Raw genomic sequence first — 22270 nt, 5'->3', positions numbered from 1 at the left:
ATAAATGACGTTATTATATAATATATATGTATGTATATCTTTAGTAATTGTATATTGAAGCTAGTTATTAATATAATAAAACAATTAATATATAACATTGTAAACAAACACAACTGAGTAATTAATTTTTTAAAATATTTTATATTTTATAAAAATTAAAATAGATATCTATATATATATTTTTTTTTCATTTAAGTTTGCAAAATTATCAATTATGTCATTAGAATTCATTTGCATTTCATTATAATCAATCAATCTTTTTTGCAGGTAAGCTCTTCTCTCGAGTCTCGATGTTACATGCGTTATAGCTTTATTTAATTTCGAGAAATAATTTTTTATCTTTTTTTTTTCTTTCATATTAATGTATATTAATGTATTTAATATATATTCTATTTAAATGGAGATAAAGTCGCAAAGAGCACTATGCTCCTACGTAATAATTGTCACGAGTCATTGCAAAATCTGAGCTGATTTTCAATACGCCTACAGATAACTGCGATTCTATTAACAATAAAATAAAGAGACTAGCGTAAACTCTTTATTTATTTATTTTTTTTCTTTTACCATCATTACAGGTTGATCCAGTGAAACTCGTCATATCGCAATCGCATGTGTAACTATTCCATTGTTGCACGCATGTGCCATGATTGGCGCAGAGATCATGCGTGCATTTCTTGCCCGGATGTAAGTTGGTATAAATGTCACATCCGGATGTAACGAGCGAACTCGGTACGACGGCATCGGTAATGAGATCGGTGCTTTCTCCGCTGAGATCCAACGACGCCAGACATCCTTCGAATCCGTGACGGCTGATAATCTGCTTCGGCAATTGGCCATACTGCATTTTTTCCACTCCGCCTAAAAGAAAATAAAAGAGAGATATTAATTCTCCTTGACGTAACTCTTTTAATTTCAAAGATAAGGATTTAGAGAGATAAAAATTCAAAACACAGATAATATAATGGAATAACGACACGAACGTAAAACGAAATCGAAACGTAGTGAAGTTAAATCGAGATCGTCTCTCTCGCAATCGCGGCTGCTCGACGGACCGAGACGACCGCATGTCCGATCGCCGCCATAAATCCTGCGGGATCGCCGTCGACCGAAAATTATTTTGACGGCCGTCCGTCCGTTGGTTACGCATTATACTCTCTATATACTCGCAGTCTCGTTTCGAAACGAGACTGCGTGGCTAATTGGTTTGTATGCAATTTCCAGGTTCTTCGACCAGCACAACGATACGTAAGAGATATTTTTCGGACCAAACCGTAACGATTTTCTATTTTCAAAAAATTGTTCAGAAAAACTTGATTTTAATAATTTATCAGATACGATATATTAACATAGATGATGAAAAAAAATCGAAATTATGTGTGCTGGTACACATCTGTAGAAAAGATAAAATCTACACACACACACCCATCATACCGTGTGAAAATATATACCGGGATAAAATATATTAATATAAAATATTATATCGTAAAGTAATATTGTATTTTCCCTCCGAGCTTATAATATTTTTCCATGCAGACAAAAAAATTTATTTATGTAAAGAATAAAAAAGATAATACAGCTTTATCTAAAAAAATTTCAATGATCTTAAAATTTTGTTAATTGTATAAACAAATTCTTAAAACACATTGACGGTGTAACCGTCTTGAAAGAAATTCTTATCAATCGTGAAATTCTTTTTGAAGAAAATTATTTTTTTCTGGCACTTGTTCTCGTATTATTTATCAGAAAATTTTCGTTTCTGTCTATTATAAAATTATTAACAGACTCCAAAATGTCCATATAATGCATTTTATATGAACATTATATCTATAGAAGTATTAAGGTATCTTAGGAAGACGATGATTTTTTTTTTTTAAATTATGGTTAACCGCGCAATCTCGAATTTTGGCTGACAATTTATGGTCTCCTACGATAGATCTCGCACTGCGTGAACGCGGTTTTGCAATTATGATTGAAGAATAATTGATAGTTGATTTGCTAATTTATGTTAGTCTGACGGTCACCGATAGATTTATTAATGAATTAAGCAACGAGAACGGTATGATATGGATCTAATTAATGATGATATATATCAGCTATGCTGATTCTGCAACTGAATTACAAATTAGTATCGTTAGTATCGTATCGCGCTAATATCGTTCAGATATACACTCAGGTTGTATCGATTTGATATGCTGATGAGATTGGAAATGCAAATATGAGTGTTAAATGTTGGTTTATAAATCGATATAATTACTTATGTAAAATAACGATTTGTCATTCTCCCTGAAATATCTTACATTCTTAAAATTAATCTGTGCACGTGTCTTGTTGCATCTACTAAAAACATCGTGCATTTTATCACCGTAGTTGCGACGTGTCTTTCGTAAGCGTCGCGAATAGTCTTAACAGATGACAGAATAATTCTATAGATGTGACTATTACAAAGATAAAATCGACTATCGCTCTACACAGATCTTTTACGTCGTTACTTGTTGATTTATTTGGAGAGCTATTCGCTTATATAGAAACGACGTAATAATCGTCGTACGATGTCTTCGCGCAGTTTATTCTACGGCTCTAGCCTTCGAATTAATTGCGCACTGGCGTCAAAAGCGCAAAGAATTCCATTAACAAATAATCCTTTGTGTCACATGGACCGGCAATGAAGAATAGAACGATTCAAATCACGCGTTAGCGTGACACAAGAAACACATCGCATTAAAAAAGTGATATTTCTACGAATAACATAATATCTAGTTAAGCAGCTGATTAATTTTCCCTTGTCGTCGACAATACTCAGAAATTCATGGAAATGATTAATTGCAAAAACAGAGTGCTACAAGAAATAATTGATAATCAAAATATATAAGTATGATTTCAAAATAAATAACTAAGATTTACATACATAGCTGATTAATATGTACATGGATTATACATAGTATATCTCGCTATGTATGAGGCATCATGCAGGAAATAATCAATGACAATAGAAAACTTTATTTATTTTTTTTTTCATTTACGTAAGTATATTTAAAAAACCTATACATGTGTGAGGTGGCAGTTACAACAAGGTCAATCAATATCTAAACTCACAATGTATGTACATCAAGGTCGAGATTATTGGAAAAAGATTGAATCAACATAAATAATTATTCGACGAAAGAAGGAGAAAAGACTGTCTTATCAAATATAATATTTAAGACAATTAGTGTGTATTTTAAAGTGTCGACTTTTCTTTTTAAATAACTTTTTTGATAATTAAATTGTGCGATAATTTTTTCATTAATTATGAACGCTCAATGTCAACAGATAGATTTTACTTTAGTAGTGAATAAATTGGCGAAAAAGATCGTAGGACATTTATTGAAAAAACAAATCAAAGATAAGATTCTGCTCTTTAAAATTCAGTTAACGAAATTGTGCCACTATCTTTTTTTCTTCGGCACTCTTTGACAAACTTTTGAAAAATTTGATCAATCGACGGATGTCGCCTTTTCATAATGTAATTCTGTAAGAAATAAAAAGAATTGAACTCGACTAAAAAATTCTGCAACTAAAAACTTCAAGGTTCGTAACGCTTTTTTATTGATCTCAATCTGATTATACGCGACAAAGTGTCTTGCAGCCACTTGAAAAATTGCCTTTCCTGTAAAACGAAGAAAGTGGCCCCTTTAATTTTTTACGTACTGCATATATATGTAATAATAAAGAAAAAACAATTCTTTTGTATTTTATAAATAACTTTTTTTTGCAGCATTTTAAATTATAATCTCTTATTATTATTACTAGAATGTTAAATTTTTTACCTATACTTTGATAACCGCTGTTTTCAAAAGGCAAATTTTTTTTAATGAAAAAAAAAACATATCCTATATTTTTTCCTTTAAAATTATCGCACGTATTAATAACGGATTATCTTATATAAAAACATGTGATTGCGTTCGGGGGATTAAATAAATTTATCGAAAATAATTATTAGCTGTAAATTAATCACATTCAAAAGCGTTTTTTTACGTCGAAACTATCTCGGTCGCTCGCTCGCTCTTATCAGTCAGCAATATCATTTATCAGAATTCTGTCAAATTGTCATAAATCGCATTAGTCATAAGAACCGTGAACAATACGAATGTTTTATTGTCTTACGAATTTAATCTTACATTTGCGGGTGCGCTGCGGTCGAAGGCCGGATGTGCGGCCTGCTAAGTTAGTTATAGGGGCCGATCATTTCGCGCTTCAAACAGTCGTCTATGCACCGTCATTGAAACTGTGTGAATTCGAATTATCAATCTAGTTTAACAATCCAGTCGATTCGATAAGCTCGAGAACTACGCGATCGCACGGTGCTTCGAAAATCAATCCATGTGATCAGTCGACATGCGATAAGAAGATGATAATCGATATATATATATAACAGATAGAAATTTGACAATTATTTTTTAAAGCTAAATGTTTTATTAAATCGATATTATATTTTGTTAAAAGTTATATATTGATATGTCTCCTCGCGATTTTATCTCGCTAATCTCGATCGTTGGCTTCTCAACGTCATCGTCGATAATTCGACCGCAAAGATTGTTGATCGTGCGTCTCTTCCCGGAACCAATGAGAGCCCTAGAGAATATACCAGACAGATGGAAAAGAGTGCATCCGGAGCCGAAACCACCGCAAGTGGAGATCCATTTGATGAAAGGTTACATCTCACCGGACGAGAAATGGGCATTTAGCAACGAGTACAAATACTCGAATAAAGATTACGAGTACGTATCAACGATATAAAAAATTCATGCGAAAAAAGCTCGTTAAAACTAATAAATCGATATATGTATGTGTGCGTGTGTACATGATGCATGCGTGTGTGTGTGTATGTCGAGCTTAGAATTAGTTTGCATACTACGCGTATGAAAAGTTCGCGATTCTGCGACTGCGACCTTTCAAGTCTGTCGTTTGTAGTCGATTGCTGTCGAGTGGTAACATTAGATAAAATATAGAAGGATTACCATTACCATTAGTGCAAGGACATTTTCGTTTGGCAATACGTTTCGTTACATCGACGAAATTTTATTCAATATTTTACGAGAACTGTTGCGAATTTTCGACAAAAAAGATTGGAAATTGAAATCTTAAAGTACAAAGTGTATTATACTGAATTGGCTTTTGCGCGTGCTTAGAATTCGCGCTATGATGGATACACGCTTCCTAAGTTTGCTTCTGAACCAGTAATTTAAATTCTACATCCTAAAATGCATATAACGTTTCCGCTTCGTTATACATCGGGCCAGATGTCGCGTTGATTTGCAAATTATACATTTGCGCGGAAAAAATTTTTTTTACACAGGTCTCTTCGAGAACTAACTTTACACTTCAATGTAGACGTCACACATGCTTCAATATTTATTATATAGCCACTTGTTAAAAACAACTCATCGTATCTGATAAAGAATATGAATTACGTAACTGGAACGAGTCATATGTATAAGGTATTTTTGAGTCGAGCACATTTACATATTTACCATATTTATTTCTGGTAGTTTGGTATCTTTAAATGCTTGACGCGTATAAAAGATTAAACATAACTAAAAATTAATAACAAATCATACACAATATTGAAATAATTAATAAAAATATAGTTTTAAGTGTTTCAACATTTTTAAAATAATGCATATCGTATTTGATTTGGAAATGCCGGAATCGAAAATGAAAGATATTACTAATGTCAAACATATATATAGATGTTTACTAATATTACGATAATCTTACGTGATTTTTATCGTGAACCAATTAGTACTTCGACGAAAGTGACACCGACGACAGACGAAAAGAAAGTTTCGCGAGTTGAGATTGATGATATGGATACGAGAGAAATGGAGAGAGAAGACAGTGATGGTGTTCAGGATATCGTGACGCCTGACGAGTTTATTCCACAAATTGGATTCAGGAATATTATAACAGCGCCTACATATTGCCCGAAAGGACAAAGAATGGATAGCAGAGGACGTTGTCGAGTAATCATGTGAGTAACTTTTTTCCATTTATGCAATGTTATTAACATCACGATCAAAAGTTTTAGTACACATTCTACGTAATTAAAAAATGGCTCTTAAATTTATATTATAATTATCGGATTTTTAATAGAATATTTTGTTTTTCGGTTATAGAATGTGAAAAAGAAAGAAGAAGAGAAGGTAAAAAAAAAAGGAGCACTTAAATAATTGAATTATTTCAATCATCAAGATTGATTTTAGCGAGATTTTTAGATTCGTAATGAGAGAGCGAAAATCATTAATAAAATGCTATAGATTGTGCGTGTGCGCATTATACGTATATTCTATGTTCAAATATGTAATTGATAAAAGGCGCGAACAGTAATTCGTATAATTGTAGAAGTTTTCTAAATCTATTGAAAGTATACTCTGACACATCACACATTTTAAAATTTAACGATGCGTGTTCAGTTTCCAATCCGTGATATTGAATTCCATATTTTTAGTAAAAACAATATAAATATGCAATATAGAAGCTCTACTATCTACTATTGTTTTAAAATTTATACATTACATGTATTTTCTTTTTTGAGATGTGGAGAAACGCTAAATTGTGGTATGTGTAGAAATATTTTCATAATAATAAAAGAAAAGAAGAAGTTACTTGTTTTTAAAAACAAGATTAAAGAAAATACAGATTTGTTACCGTTTAGAATGAAACAGATTTGACGATAAATATGTCAAGTTAGACGAAAATGATTAATAATTTATTAAAGTAATTAAGAATTCGATATATGAATGATATATTTAATTTGTACGATGAAACGGATTGGAAATGTAAATCACGATTGACTAATTAAATTAAATTAATATTGCATACACGCTGTTATATTTTATTGTCATAATATCTCAAATACAAATAAAATTGTCAAATAGAATCCTAATTAAACGCGTCATATGTATAACGCGTGCACACATTGTGCAACAAGCGCTTTAAATAAAGAAAGCGTGACGCTCAGATTTTATCAGAACTGAAAATTAAATGCGTAAAATATAGCCTTCTGGACTTACCTATGTACAAAATGCCATCAAGATCGAGATTTTCATTGCTGCCCTGGCTATTGACAGCGGTCACGTGATCGTCTACAGCGAGGGTATGTCTCTTTGAAGCAGGTCTACCGATGCTGACGGCATGCCATTTGCCATCGTTCAATTTCGACTTGGAGGTGTCCCTGACCCTAACGGCACCGTCGCCAAGGTCAAACACATAGTGAACGTGTCCGTTAACCAACTCGATTGCAATGAAGTCATGTTCCCTTCCGGCGTTATAAAGGATCAGGCCGTTTGCCTCACGCGTTTTAAACTGGAAAATGTATTTTATTCTGACTGATGTTTTAAAACTAAATTAAAAAAATATGATAAATGAATATACGATAATCTCTCTCTCTCTCTCTCTCTTTCTCGACATTTCCATGAAGCATTGTTGAAAATTGGCTAAGAAACACTGTGAATTGAAAAGTCAATAATTTGTTAAATTATAAGTTAAATTATATTATCAATATTTACCTGAAAGTAAATATTAGTTTCCACGTATGCCTTGAGCACCGGAAGGCCTACAAAAGTGTGCTTGGAGGTAAATGTCACCGGATGGTGAACCGGATGATTTCTCTTCCCGAATTTGCCGGTCACCCTGATGATGGGCGTAACACCATGCGTGGCCTGATGGCTTCCAACGCTGCGCGCAATCTCCAGATATGGATATCCATTGAACCAGATCTGCTGCAGTTGGCCCACAAAATGCGGTATATCCTCGCCCGCGTGAGGATATCCGCCTACGTGGAGGGTGCGAAACTCCAAGATGCTCTGCTTTCCCAGTTGCGTTTCCGCTAAATTTTTATTACAACGAATAAGAGTTATTATGATGTGTTATACAATGAAAATAAAAACAATATTAAAAGACATTTTGTATAATTAAATTATATAAGAGAATATGTTATATATATATATATATATATTGTTATATATATATATATAGAAAGAGAAATTTTCTTATTTAATAAAACAAGAAATGATTTTAAGTAAAAAATATTGAAACTTGAAATATATCTTATGAAATTTAATAAATAATAAATTTATTAAATAATTTATTTATTTAATAAATTTATAAAATATTTTAAATTTATTTATTTATTTTTATTTTTTTTTTTTTAATTAGATTCTATTTCTTCGAAACAGAAATATCAATACTCGTAAAATTTCTATCTTTCATTCTCCTATGTTTCAATATTAAAAATGTTATATATTATATTAATATTTATGTATGTGAATTTTATTATACAATAATAATTGTCTTGCTTGATTTTGTAAGCCAAAACATAATGTATTTACAAAACTCATTAAATGCAGTAAATTAACCGAAAGAAACCGAGCGCTGATCAAAATTTGTAAAAATTGCATGTTTACAGAATTTTAATACTTAAATGAGTCTTGAACCCTATTTTGGTCTCAAGACAGAAACCGCATGGGCCTCGCTGTACAGTAATTATCGTTGTTCCAACACGATCGATTGCACCGAAGTAAAGGGCTATTGCAATTTAGGCTATTGCCACCTAACTCAATATTGCCGGCACTCGCCGTCAGTTTAATAGGGTGATTTGGCAGACAGCTTTGAGAGGGTGGCTGTTTCACAACGGCTACTGTTGTTAGCTATGGAGATTGTTTTATAGATTGAAGTTGGGCTGATTGGTAAGAGCCCAGAATGCGCTCATGGATTATTTATCGATATTAATAAGATATCCCGAGATATACTGATTCGACTGTATCGGTGCTTCTCATCCCCATAGAATTATTATGTGTTGCCACACATAGTAATTATATATATGTACATATACCATTTACAATTTACATATTATTATTATTTATAGTGATGGCTTGAATGGATATAATGTAATTTTGATATTGAACTAAAGGTATACTCGTATGTGATGTGATATCAGAAAGATATTATATCACGCAAAAAGCATATTGAGATATTTCTAAAATATCGTTTGCGTATTTGTAGTGTGTCCATCATTTGTTAAACGAGAACTTGCGCGTGACAGTCTCAAGAGAATTTCTGCAAAAAGCATTTACGCGCTGATGGAATCGCGCGTTGGCTATAATTTACTTTATACTTGGAAACGCATCCCTTTGCGATAGAGTGCCGCGAATGTCGCGCATGCCACGCTGTGTCGATCCCATCGCCGATTTTGGATGCATTTTCTCGTTGCGTCAGCCGACGGCGGCGTGAAGAGCATTTCGAGGAGTCGGCAACGATAAAAAGCGCATTTGCATGCCCGTGATTTGTAATCCGTCCGTTGGATGTCGGGAAAATCGATGGCACCGTCTCGTATCTATCGCTCGTAAATAATAAGGTCGGCGGATCGGCGTAAACAGAGAAAAATCGAGATCTTAGACTCGCACGAGCCGAGAAAATTCTCCGCGTCGAGAGGAATGTCCGAAAGTAACGCGTGCTTCTTCAAGTATTGATCATTCGGTCGCTCGGAAAGTGATGTGTAAAATATTTTCTTATATATAGAAACGGGTGCGAATATCTTTGACTTTTAAATTTAAACATACCTATATAAGTGTAATTCATTATTGACAACATTATTTTCTGAAGATAATATAATTTTACACGAATAGAACTCCAACACTTAAAAAATGTAGAATTTAAAATTTTTTCATGCTTTATTTTCAAGCAAGTCGATTCAGAGAAATTAACGAATTAATGAGATCATTCTCAATGAAGTTAAATAAAAAGTAAGTTATCCCAGTATAAAACGTGACGTGGAAGAATAAAGAAAAATTTTTTATCAAATTACTATGGAATTATTTATAATTTATTCCAATAATATCTCTTGCGCGGAAATACGTCAAACCTTTTTTTTTTTTTTTTTTAAATAAATCTGTTGTGTGGGATAAAAATTTTCCATATATATAAATTTTATAACATATTTTTAAAAAAGCTTTTCTCTCTCTTTTTTCGGTTACTTAATTATTCTCTAAGAATAATTTAAATATATGTAAGATAATTAGAACAATATTATATGTATATATAAAGAAAATCATATTTTTTCGAAAGTCATATGCCGTCTTTGTCCATAAAATGTCTTTTTATATAAAGCTGTGTGTAGTTGTTAAACTTTATTTATTATATTTTATCATTATGTATTTGCGTTATTCTCTAATAATTATATATTATATACTTTATTTATTATATTATTATGCGTATTATTATTATATTATATCTCATTTGATTACGCTTCTGTAAAGCGTATTATATTTGACTCATATTTTTCACATACACACATACACATCTTCGTTACTTAAAATATTTTTATCACAAACAAATAATATGCTCGTCTATTAATATATTTTTCATGACTGACACATGTAGTAACACAACCGTAATTCTGAAAAACCGTCGATTAGCATTCATAAGAGTAGCTCAAAAAGTCGCCAATGGAATGCAAAAGCGAATTCGTTGTGCGATGCATTTTGAATTTTTGATTCCAGAGAATCGAGAACACCCGCGGGAAATTTGTAATTCATCTGATGGAGGAAGCGCGTGCTCCAAAAAAAAAAAAAGAGAGAAACGCTCTATCAAAATCGAAATACAGTAGTGACATAGTAGTGAAGAATTTTGCGAATAAGACCGTGCAAGTTTTTTATTATTCTTTTTTAAAATTGATATCGAATACATAATATTTCCAAAAGGAGCTGCTCTTACTGATACTTGATAATATATTCTATACAATTCTTTTAATTTGAAACTTAATAAGAAAAAAGGTTTCATTAATATATTTTTCTGTAAATCTTAATTTCTGAAAAAAGCTCTTTATTTTCAATTATTTAAGAAATATTTCTAATTCAAAGTGAAATTCTGCGTTAAGGAAAATTTGATTTTAATTTTAAATTCGTAATAAATAAAACATTAAAATAAAAATGCGCCGCGTATTTCCGTTTTAAAAAATTTCGATATTTATATGCGTGTAAAAAATAAAAATATATTTGAAAAATCTGCGTATATATATATTTGAATATCGCAAAGAAAGATTGATGTCTTTCTAAGTTTTATAATAAAGTTGTTTATTTAACATGCGTCTCAAGTTTTCAGTTTAAGGAAACTTATATTTTGCAACAAACTACACCGCAGTTTCTAATTCGCCAACATTTCTCCCATTTATACAACTTACGGAGCGAAAGTGCGCCGAGAGAAGGTTGAAACTCGTGTGAAAAATTGCCGGAAAAATTTTTTAATTTTTGCGATGTGCGCTTCTTCGCTCGTCAATCTTGCAAAATTTTCTCGATGATTTTCATTAATTATTCAAATCCATGAAATAGTGAAACAATTATTCATCTTTTTCCTTGTCGAATCATTTAAAGGTGTCCTTCGCATGTAATTTCTTAAAAGTACTTACAATAAATACGTAATACATTTCATGTGTAACGTGTTATATTACAAGTAATTTTCTCGGAAATTATACTAGAAACAAATTTCTTTTTTACGTTTTAAAATTTGTTAGAGCCTTTATAGAACATTTATTTTTTTCATATGACGTAAACCTATAAATCTCTTTCTTTATAGAACAATGGATAAAAAATGACTCTAGGAAAATAGGATTTTACATTAACTATTTCCATGTATTTTTTTATTCATCAAAACAGCAGGAAGATTTATCCAACTATTATCTAATCGATGACTCTTATTTGATCATCCCTAACAACAATAGTTGAGAACGACGAGACGATTTAGTTTCAAAATGTTCGCCAATCTTTCCGACTCGTCGGTTCGACAAGTAACAACATTTGATATCGCCCGGCGCGCGATGATCGAAGGAGGGCGGAAAATTATTTTCCGCGCGAAAGCGTCGTTCCTATACGAGGCCACGGTCGCGTCGTATGGCGCTCGCATAAATCTTGGTAGACCGAATGATCCGCCGCACCACAGTGAATCTATCGACTGATAAATCTCGATGTGGAAATTGATTATCGAAAGGTAGAATTCTCTCCATGGCAAAATCCACCCTCGGTCTCGCGTACACCTGTATTTATACGCTCGGGGCAATTTAGTCGTGCGATGCAGTTAATCCTTACCCTCCTTCCGTCTCTCTTTCTCCATCCTCTATCTCTATCCACCTTTCTCTTTCTGCATTTTCATTGTTCTTTCCGCTTACCCTCCGCTTTTCCATCGAATATTCCTGTTTTCCAATTTCGAACACGTCATAACTTTACTGCGAGATAATTAACATCGACATTCTATCTGTCGTTGTTCGCTTATCTTTCTACGGGATAATAGTTCTTGGAATATATGATCACTTTCAAAATTTTATTTTTTATGAGAGAAGTTGCCACACATATGCTATTATTATTTAAAAGTTTCTCTTTCGTTTTTCTTTCGAACGATGGAGGTGGAAGTATATAAAAGTGAGATGATGGGAAAAAATTTCCGTTATAATAAAATAACGTCAAAAATGATATATAAGTTCTTATCTACAACAATATTAAAAATTTTCAAATTTGTGTTCTTGTCGTTATTAAATCTTGTCATTCGAGTCAATAGATAATTGCACGAACTGCTTCAAGTATTACGAGCTAAATGTCATTATTCTTACGAGCACAATTAAAGATTATCATCCGCGCGATTAATTAACTCCCACAATTGATGATTCGTAAACGTATCAAGACGGCTTATCAAAGTACTTCGTGAGATAAGAGGAATAGGAAATTATTGTTACAGTTTTTCTATGGATAATAGTTATTTTTCTTTAATAATGCTTGAATTCGAATATATCTTGCACCGCGCTTTGAAAGTTTCACCAATTTAAATATAATTTGTTAATTATTTTTAAATTGAAAGAACGCGTAATAATACACAAATTACAGCACCGAATGATTCAAGCAAAGAAAAGTTGTAATGCGTTAATCGTAATTAGTAATTAATAATTAATTATATAATCGCAATCTATGTGAATTGTTTAATAATTAATAATTAATTACGTAATTTATTTAATAATTCATGCAAAATTAAAATAACTGACTATAAGTGTTAATATTTTTATATTGAAAAATAATAAATTAAATAATGTTTCTAAAAAAAGCTAAAAAATATACAAAAATAATCAAACATATAAAAATATCCAAAATTTTTGCGTATGTACATACATGATTAAAAGTTCTTGCTGTTACCATTCTTGTATATGAGTAAAACAGTAGTAATAATATATATTGAAATCATTCAAATATTTGAGGAAAAATTTTTTCTATGTAAGTAACATTTTTCAATGTTATACGTATTCTAATCAATATCAACAATTTGTTTTCTTTATTCAATATTGCTGTACAATGTTACTCAATAATTGATGACATTTATGAGAACATCAAACACTGTGTCAAACGTAAGTCTCTATCTTTTGTCTTCACTTTTACTATTTTTCCGCGTTCTTGTATCTCTATTTATTTCTTCTCGACTTTTCTCTCACGTTGACTTTCGCGGCAAAATTCCGGAGGCCGCGGCTAGATATTTATGCTAAATAGGGATTTTGAAATACGATATTACTCCCTCGCGCGATCTCTCGTCTTGTAGCGAGAAGTTCGAACGTGCACATGCATACGATGTACAATATAAGGATTCTTCGAATCGATACAATCGATGCAAAACGCCTTCGCATCACGAGAGGAAAATTCCTCTTCTCGAAATTCGTATAAAATAAACCAATATATGATAATCGTTTTTCTCTAACTTGCCAAAAGCAAAATTAATTTATATGTAATTATATTCCTTATTAAACGCATTTCTTTTAAATTACATATTCTTTAGACAATTATGATTGACTATTATTATTGACTTTCCTTTTGTGAATATAGCAAGACATTCAATTTAGTTTTTACATTAAAAATAATTGCAAGTAAATTTCTTAGAAATAGATATATAATTGAAAATTATATTTTTCGGTTTTCTTCGTTGCAAAAAAATATATAATCATGAAAATTCAGAAATTATAATAAATGATAGTCTTCCAATACATTTTGCTAAAGTATGTATCTGCTCTACATTTATATAAAAGCTTTAGTATAGGAAAAGGATTTATTGTATTATCGTAAAAGCAAAGTATCGATATTCTAAACATGCATTTAAGAGAGTCGTTTAGATTTATCGCTGCTATTGCGCGGGCTGTGATCATTTTATATATAATGGCGTTTGACATTCTTCTGAGAAAAAGAAATATCTATTAATGTTTTTTAATATTTTGAGAAAGATTATTTTAAACGATCTACTTTGCGACGAAATTTAAAAAACAAAGTTTTATTTATAATTTTAATATTTATTTATAATTTTGTGTGTGTCGTGTAATATAGACAAAAACATATATTTAAATAAATAAAATATATCGTTTAAAAGCTTAGATTCTGGATTATCAATAAGTATATATAATAATAGAATATAATAAAAATAAAACAATTGTAAGTATAAATAATAAAATATAAATGTAATATAAGTAAATGAAAAATCAGCATTTAACATATTTCCCGTTCTCGATCTTAACATTTAACGATTTTCTGAATGCAATAACAGATGTATATGTGCTTTTTATTTTTTTCTCTCTCTCTTTCTCGTTGACGTCCTAGAATAGATTTGTTTTTCCCCCTGAATGTTCCTTATATTTTGCGATCGATGACGCCACTTCCACCGCTGCTGCACAAAACCAATCAACTGTTTTGCATCTGGTACCGACGTACAATTTGCTGCACTTTACACGTCCAATGCCATTTCATTTCCGTCAAGTCAATAATGTAGTTCGTGTCTAAATTAACCGATCCTTCCTTTTATTTAATTTTCTTTCTATTTAATTTCCTTTCTATTTGATTATCATCCAATATTCGTTGTTTTGCATTACATTTAATTACCATATAAAGTTTCGTATCATGGATCCTTTTCGACAATGTCGCTTACACATACAAGGTATTTAATTACGAGCGTTAAAAAAGTCAATATTTATAAAAATGTCAAATTTAGAAAAAAAAAATATTCGAATAAAAGCTGTGTAACTGCTGCCAAATGCTTATAAGTAAAGAAGTATTTAGCGGTTATAACAATTTTTATTTACGTAGTAATTAATTTTAAATGTACATACCTCGTATGGCTGTTTCGTCATCGACCTGGAATTTGAGCGAATTGGACCGTCTGGAGAATCTCAGTGTATGCCACATGTCATCGTTAAGACCCTGTCCGGCTACCAATAACTGAAATTGAAAAGTATCGATTAAGTTTATCGTTTAGGATGCTGGCTGTGATAAATATCTATAATAACTATAAATATAATATAAAGCGAAGAGTTTAAAGCCGCGCATGACAATTTTCCGTATGTTGGAAAATTCTAATTTGAAGAGAAAATATTTAAAGTAGTTTTAAATCTCCAAAGGAAATTTAATTTCTCGAAAAAAATCCTTTTTTATTTTCTAAAATTTAAATGCTAAAACAAAAAGTCGATCGATATATTTGCACTGAGTTCTCGACATTTTATCGCATTTTACAGCAACGTCATCAACGTGTCACAATAGCTTTAAAGCTATCGATAAACCATCTCTATGAGATGTCTGTCATTCGGCCAAGCTTCATAAATCCAAGCAACTCGTCACTATCTGACACAGTTTCCATTGCAACATACGATATCATGCGTCGTGTAGCACCTGACACGCGTTTGTCATCTATGCATCGCTGCTATTGCCGGATTGGATATTATTATTGCAAATACTGATTGCAGCTGTCATGCAATTTGCATCATCAATCGCTAAATATGTTTCTTATATTCAATATATAAATTCAAAAAAAAATTAATTGAATCTTTATCGAAGAAAAATCGGTTTCAATTTCGTCAAAGGCTCTATTAGTAAAATTATACTTGACATATAAATTGCCTTGATAAATCGAACAGTATTTTTATCAAATTATTTTTCATGCTTTTTTCAGAGCATTCCAAATGTTATTTAAATCAAAAATTCAAGTTATTTATAATATATAAATTTAACTTTGAAAAGTTTTTATATAATATAGAATGTAATATTATATTGTATAAAATGCAAAATCTATATATCTAAATATGAAAATATTGATAAAAGGCTTATTATAAATATAATAATTTTCATCGAGATAAAATATTAACAATTATATATTATAAAACTATTATAACAATTTTTACTCATTACATATATTTAATATTTACAATATTATAAAATTTTTATAAAATACAAAGTGTTTATATATATTGTATATATAATTAAAAATACTAGAAAACTCTTTTTTTTTCGTTGCATATTTTGACATATTTTTTGAATATCGTCTTTATTATTTACAATTTTTTTCTCGCAACAATTAGAAGAATTAATAAATTACTGAAAATTGCGCAGACAATCAGAAGCAAACGCGAGATAGAAATCTTCATTGAAACGCTCTCAAACTTTGCGGAAATCCGGTTTTCCGTAGACTAATCATCAAGCTTGCCGCGTTATCATATCAATTATTCCGCCCAATTAACGCGTCCGTGTAGATACAGAGATTGAAAGATTACCGTAAATTATTGCGCGCTTCGCACTTATGGTATATGTGGGTGCGTGTACGTCTGGTTACTCATTCGCGAGCATACGAGAGTTACAAGCGACTTCGACTCAAGATTGTTAATTCAGGTTGCCATCGTCGCTCGATGCAATATCTGAGAGCTTAATGTGACAACAATGCAAAGCGCGCGACGGATTAACCCTTTCCATGACTAGTCATTCTTAAAGCTTAATTCCAGACGATTTATAATACAAGAAAATTTTAAGTATATTTTGAATCGTGAAATCATAATTAAATATATGTAACGAAAATTTTTTCTTACATTAATCACGTATATATATTTTTAAATCACAATAATGTACGTGTAGATGTGTACGTAACTGAAAATCTTTTTATTTTCACAGAGATTTTATTCTCAAATATTTATAATTTACTTACTTGTCGGACAAAAAGTTAATGGCAAGCATAATAGCGTTTTTTGCGAGAATTAAATGTATTCGTAAATGTCAATGTGCGGAAAGGGGAGGAAAGGAAGAGAAAAGGATAAAATGTATATTCGCGCATCATCTAATGAGATAGCTGCGAAATCGAATCGTGCGATTTACTATTCATTCGACTTGAAACGTCGCGATTGCAAAATTGCTTATGTATTTCCATGTACGAATGCGGACGACAGAAGGGAGGGATAGTGTCGGGAATTGCGTGAACGAGGGGTTGCGAGATGCATTCAGAAATGCATTTGGCTCCCGGGAAAACGATCGATGGAGCAGCACGGAAACGCTCTTTGTGACCTTGGAGAACAGCATTCTTATCGATTCTTAATAAATTCAAAAAGATTTCCTACACATTTGAGATAAATTATGTCGCGACGATGTAAAAGTAATATTACGTAGATTTATTATAGTATAAAAAAATAGATTACACTAAAAATTACCCTATAATCAACAATATATTTTTAATGAAATGACGGTACGATAGTTATGTCAAAGATACTTGGCATATTTACATTACATGTCAAAAGTCTTATCTGCTTCTTCCGATCCTATTTTACAAATTTTTTTTAAAAATATCTTAGATTGTACATAAGTGAAATTAATTTTTGTTTATAATGTCGTATCGTTAAAAGAGTTAATATAACAAGGCGTGAAAAATTATTGCGCATTATCTTATTATTTCAGAAACAATTATCGAAAATACGCTTTACGCGTCCAATATTTCCGACGGAAAAAATATCCCGTTACATGAAGATGAGAGCCGCCAGCCATTTACTTGGCGGATGTTCCTGTGAGTGACGTATTAAGTTAATGTCATAACGTCGCTCGCAACCGAAAGAACCATCTATGTCAACTATTACGTATACTGGAGCGACGTCGAAGATGCTTCTCAGGAATGTAAATCTTCGCGAATTACGCGATCCTTTAACCTCTGAGCGGGTATTCGTTGACATTAAATAGATCGAATTTATCCAAGCTAAATCTTGCACTTTTACGGCAACACGTCCTTATTTGCGATAATATTTGTTTAAATAGCGCTTAACAAAGAATAACGTTTATGCAAAATCTGACAATATTTTTTGATTTAATATCTAAATTGACATTATAAGACAGTTTAGATAATATCGAGAAAGTGCGAAAAAATTAAAACAATAATTAATTTTTAAATGTTTTCAATCATCAAAATTATTTTCGATATCTCTTTACGTTTGACAATATTTGTTAAATATTTTATTATACATTTTGCACGTCATTCTGAATTAAAATGTAAATGTTTATTTTTATGATCGTTCGGGAGTAGTTTCATTATTTTACCGACCATCGTTGAATGATGATGGGATCTGAATATTTCGTAAACTTACTTTTTCCCGATCTCCAATGTGAATTAGCGTCTGTGCTTTGCCCTCGTCTAAATAAATTTGTAAACGATCGGCGCTGTTCTCCAAGCTTGTCGCTAATAGAAGGCCGCGTGGTCTAGTCGTCTTAAACCGTATGATGACTTCTTCCGCCTGTGTTCTGGACTCTTCCGGCATCAGTGCCGTCATTTGCTGCGTGCCGTTTAAATGTAGTGTCGATGCATCTGCGATAAATGTATAATAGTATATTATTTATAAAAAGAAAATATATATTCAAGTCCTTTAAAAGATATGCATTTTTTTTAAATTATTTTAAAATTGATGGTTGTGTCAAGTAAAGAAAAAACACACACACACACACACACACACATAATAAAATATTTTAAGTATAAAGTAAAATTATTATAAAATTTATTAGATTATTTCTCAGTTTGAATGTAGAGATGTAATTCTTCTCGAAAGAACGCTATGTGTGTAATTCTACGTAAAATCAATTCATATATTTGATTAGAAATTATACATATTTACCTTTGCCACAAGTAGGTCCTGTGAAAGGTGTGCTGGTGCAATCACAATGAAATCGATTCCACCCTTCGAGACAATGGCCATTGTGCATACACGGTTGTGAAGGGCAATGTGGGGGTTGAATATGACATGCGGGTCTCACTGCACCTGTATTCATATATAAATATAATCGCAAAATATACAATAATCGCCAATGCAAGAAAATGAAATAACTGTGTCTTTTATCGTAATTATCATCGTAACATCGTTATTATCGATTTAATTAAGCGATCTTAAATAATAATCAAATATAAATTATTATTAATTGTGTATATTCAAATTTCGAGTCATATGAAGAAAGCGCATTTAAATGATAATGACAGAAAATGGTCAAAAAAATTTATAGTTTATATTCTGAAATGTTTTTATTTTTTAAATAAAAATAAATAAAATTTCTACAAAATATATATTTTTAAATTGTGTAATAATTATAAACTTCTATTGTTTAATTAAGAAAATAAGAAAAGAGAGAAAGAGAGAGGATTATGTGAATTATTTTTCACATTGTATATATATATATATTATCGCATATTACGTTATTTAGATTAAATAATAATTTTTTCTTTTTTATTATATTATATTTCCATGTTTATTTATCATGACATTTTGTTTATTTTCAGATTAATTATAAATTCGATTGTTTTCTTTACGTATATATTTATTTGCTATAACAATGATGAAAATATAAAATTTATCATATTCAATATTTTATCTGGATTGAGAGTGAATTGTACCATGCAAGAAGTTGGTTCAGATAAGAGGGAGTATCCGTAAGCTGCGGTGTCCGAGTGGTTAAGGAGTCAGACTCGAAATCTGATGGGCTATGCCCGCACAGGTTCGAATCCTGTCCGCAGCGTTATTATTTTTTATTTACAGCATCGAAAAATCGTACCTCCGTTTTCTTCCGTATAAATATCAATAATATCACAAGCCGCAGGTTGCTTTTATTAGTGAATAGTTAACAAACATAGTTATATCATCAGGCAGGACGAAAAAATATTTTGTTCCAACAATCGTTAGTGATTGTCACATGTGATTGTCACATTTAATTATGTTATTCTAGAGATATATCTATAAACTTTTATCAAAATATTATATTAAATTAAATATTAATTTATAAAGATTTATTATATATTTGTAATTGAGATTATATAATAATAGATACATACAGCAAGCTTATATTGCGTTATGTTACAATTCGAAATGCGATCATAAATATTTTTTATTACAATTACAAATTGTTATCCTTATGTTATACTTTTTTTTTTTTTAATATGTGGCTTTATCATTTTACGAATGACTGCTTAAAATTTAAATTTCTTACCGGAATCTTGTTGTTGCGCATATCCTGCAATATCTGCCGGATGCCCATTAATAACGAGGTCTCTCATGCAACCTACATAGCCCTGTCGAAGGGCGCCTGTCCATAGAACGGGCGGAACTGTTAAGGGCGCGAATGGTGCACCCACACCACCGATATATAACAAACCGTCCAAGTCTAATTGCGTGGAATCACCTGTTAATAACATCATTAATATATATTAAATTAAAAATTGCAACATAAATCGAAATTTTTTTATTTAAACGTATAAATACGTACGAAAATAAGCATGTAGAAAAATTTTAATTATTTTGTATAATTATCGAGATAAAGAATGAATAAAGAAATTTATTTTAAAGTGTGACGCAGGGCTTAATTAATATTAGAGATTGATAAACGAGGAAATATTATATACATGCGGCTATAGTTAAAAACTTTTTTTTTATATTGAAGATCAAACTAGGTGTTCCCCAATATTTCCCAATACTATTCGTCTGAAAATTGATTTCAACATACTTTAATATTCCGTAATATATTAAAACTTTTTTAAAAATTAGTTTTTATTTATAAAAAATAGTTGAGAGAAGAAAAGATGAAATATAGGCATATAAACACAACAGATTTATATTATTTTATACAAAAATTTTATCCTGCGACTGAATTCATTTTTTTAGGTCTGCTTGTTTTTAAACCATCTTGAGAAATATATATCCATAATTCTGGGTTTTTTTTTTTACACTTTTTCTTAGAAAAATATATTTTTATATATGCCCTCTGTGTTCCTCGAGGCTTTAAATTTATTTTATTATTCTTCGTTTATATCACAGAGAGAAAAAGAAAGAGAGAGATAAACAAATTATTTCATTGGGAATGTGGGATTTGAAAATCTTTACTTTTTTTTTTTTTGCGTCTAGCAATGATGCGCGTTATTTTCACCGTGGTTTTATTACACAACAGCGCGAGGACTAAATTGCTCCAAGCTATGTTGGTAGAACTCAAAGGCGAGTTTTGTTGGCAAATTAACCATCCGTATAATTCGACTAACCGCGACAGACTGCGATCGTGGTAAGGTGAAAACGCTTGTATGATAGTTCAATTAAAGTTACAAATTTATCTCGCGAATACTCGACGAGAGAGAAGAGAAAGAAACCAGAAAAAAGACAGATAGCAAACTAATAAATAGAATGAGACAAGGATGTTTAAATGATATTTTAGAAACATTTTATCGAAGAACAAAAACCAATGCAATTTACAATTCAGTAAATGAGATAGCATATAAAACAGCTAATGAATAAGTAGATTATTAACATACGAACATATTCGATTAATAAACATTGATTTCACACGCGAATTCAATTCAAAAGATTATTTTAAATGTATAAGAAAATATAGTGATGCATTATTACATCTAACTTTTAATACTTAGATTAATGCAAGAATGTAGAATAGTTAAATAGTCTATTACCTTGCGCGAAAAAATTAGGAGAGAAAAAAGTAGGTGTACACGTACAGGGAGGAAGTTGCTTATGAGCCACAGAATTAACAGGAAAGCGAATAAGTTAGTCCTTCGTTCGGAGAATTTCAGAGAAAAAGAAGTTACCATTATCCTATGCAGCGCGGTTAATAATTTATTGTTAGTTAATTAATTTTTTGCTTCAGAGAGTCGGATTAGCAAAAAATACTTTGACGTAATTAGAGGTTTACAGAAACGCGCTACGAAGCGCATGCGTACGTGTGCTTCATATATACAAGTATAACAAGGATAAGGGAAAAATACTCTTGTCTCTATTGTTATTTATTATTTCAATAATTAAGAAAAAAAAATCAATCAGTCATTTATACGCTAAAACAATTAAAACATCTTTTCTCAAATCTCAAACATCTTTATCTTTCGTTGATGCAATTATTATTTTTAACTCTAATATTATTCGTGCGTCTTGTTTATAACAACTCGCATA

The 22270-nt window shown here is 31.0% G+C and overlaps 2 protein-coding genes and 1 non-coding gene across 6 annotated transcripts in view; 2 read left to right on the top strand and 1 right to left on the bottom strand.

Moving 5' to 3' along the window:
• The window catches only part of Nrx-1 (neurexin 1), a 213077-nt gene that overhangs the window by 36454 nt on the left and 154353 nt on the right, over positions 1-22270 (bottom strand). For all 4 annotated transcript variants that reach the window (XM_070300469.1, XM_070300471.1, XM_070300470.1 and 1 more), the window contains 7 exons: positions 20316-20507; positions 18956-19099; positions 18434-18651; positions 15158-15266; positions 7548-7867; positions 7053-7344; positions 565-858 (listed from right to left, as the gene is read on the bottom strand). In XM_070300469.1, coding sequence (XP_070156570.1) covers positions 565-858; positions 7053-7344; positions 7548-7867; positions 15158-15266; positions 18434-18651; positions 18956-19099; positions 20316-20507 — 1569 coding nt within the window. The remainder of the gene's footprint in view (positions 1-564; positions 859-7052; positions 7345-7547; positions 7868-15157; positions 15267-18433; positions 18652-18955; positions 19100-20315; positions 20508-22270) is intronic.
• On the top strand, positions 4231-7960 carry LOC138935698 (uncharacterized). Its single transcript, XM_070300477.1, has 3 exons — positions 4231-4757; positions 5783-6010; positions 6156-7960. Exons 1-3 carry the CDS (start codon positions 4495-4497, stop codon positions 6160-6162), a joined length of 498 nt encoding a protein of 165 aa, XP_070156578.1. The 5' UTR covers positions 4231-4494; the 3' UTR covers positions 6163-7960.
• On the top strand, positions 19766-19847 carry Trnas-cga (transfer RNA serine (anticodon CGA)). The gene has a single exon. It is a non-coding gene; the product is annotated as a tRNA-Ser (tRNA).

Source organism: Polyergus mexicanus, unplaced genomic scaffold (assembly GCF_030449975.1).
Source record: "Polyergus mexicanus isolate NDT 795.1 unplaced genomic scaffold, iyPolMexi1.0 SCAF_8, whole genome shotgun sequence".
NCBI lineage: Eukaryota > Metazoa > Arthropoda > Insecta > Hymenoptera > Formicidae > Polyergus > Polyergus mexicanus.
Note: the sequence above shows the minus strand (reverse complement) of the source record. Positions and strands in the feature narration are given on the sequence as shown.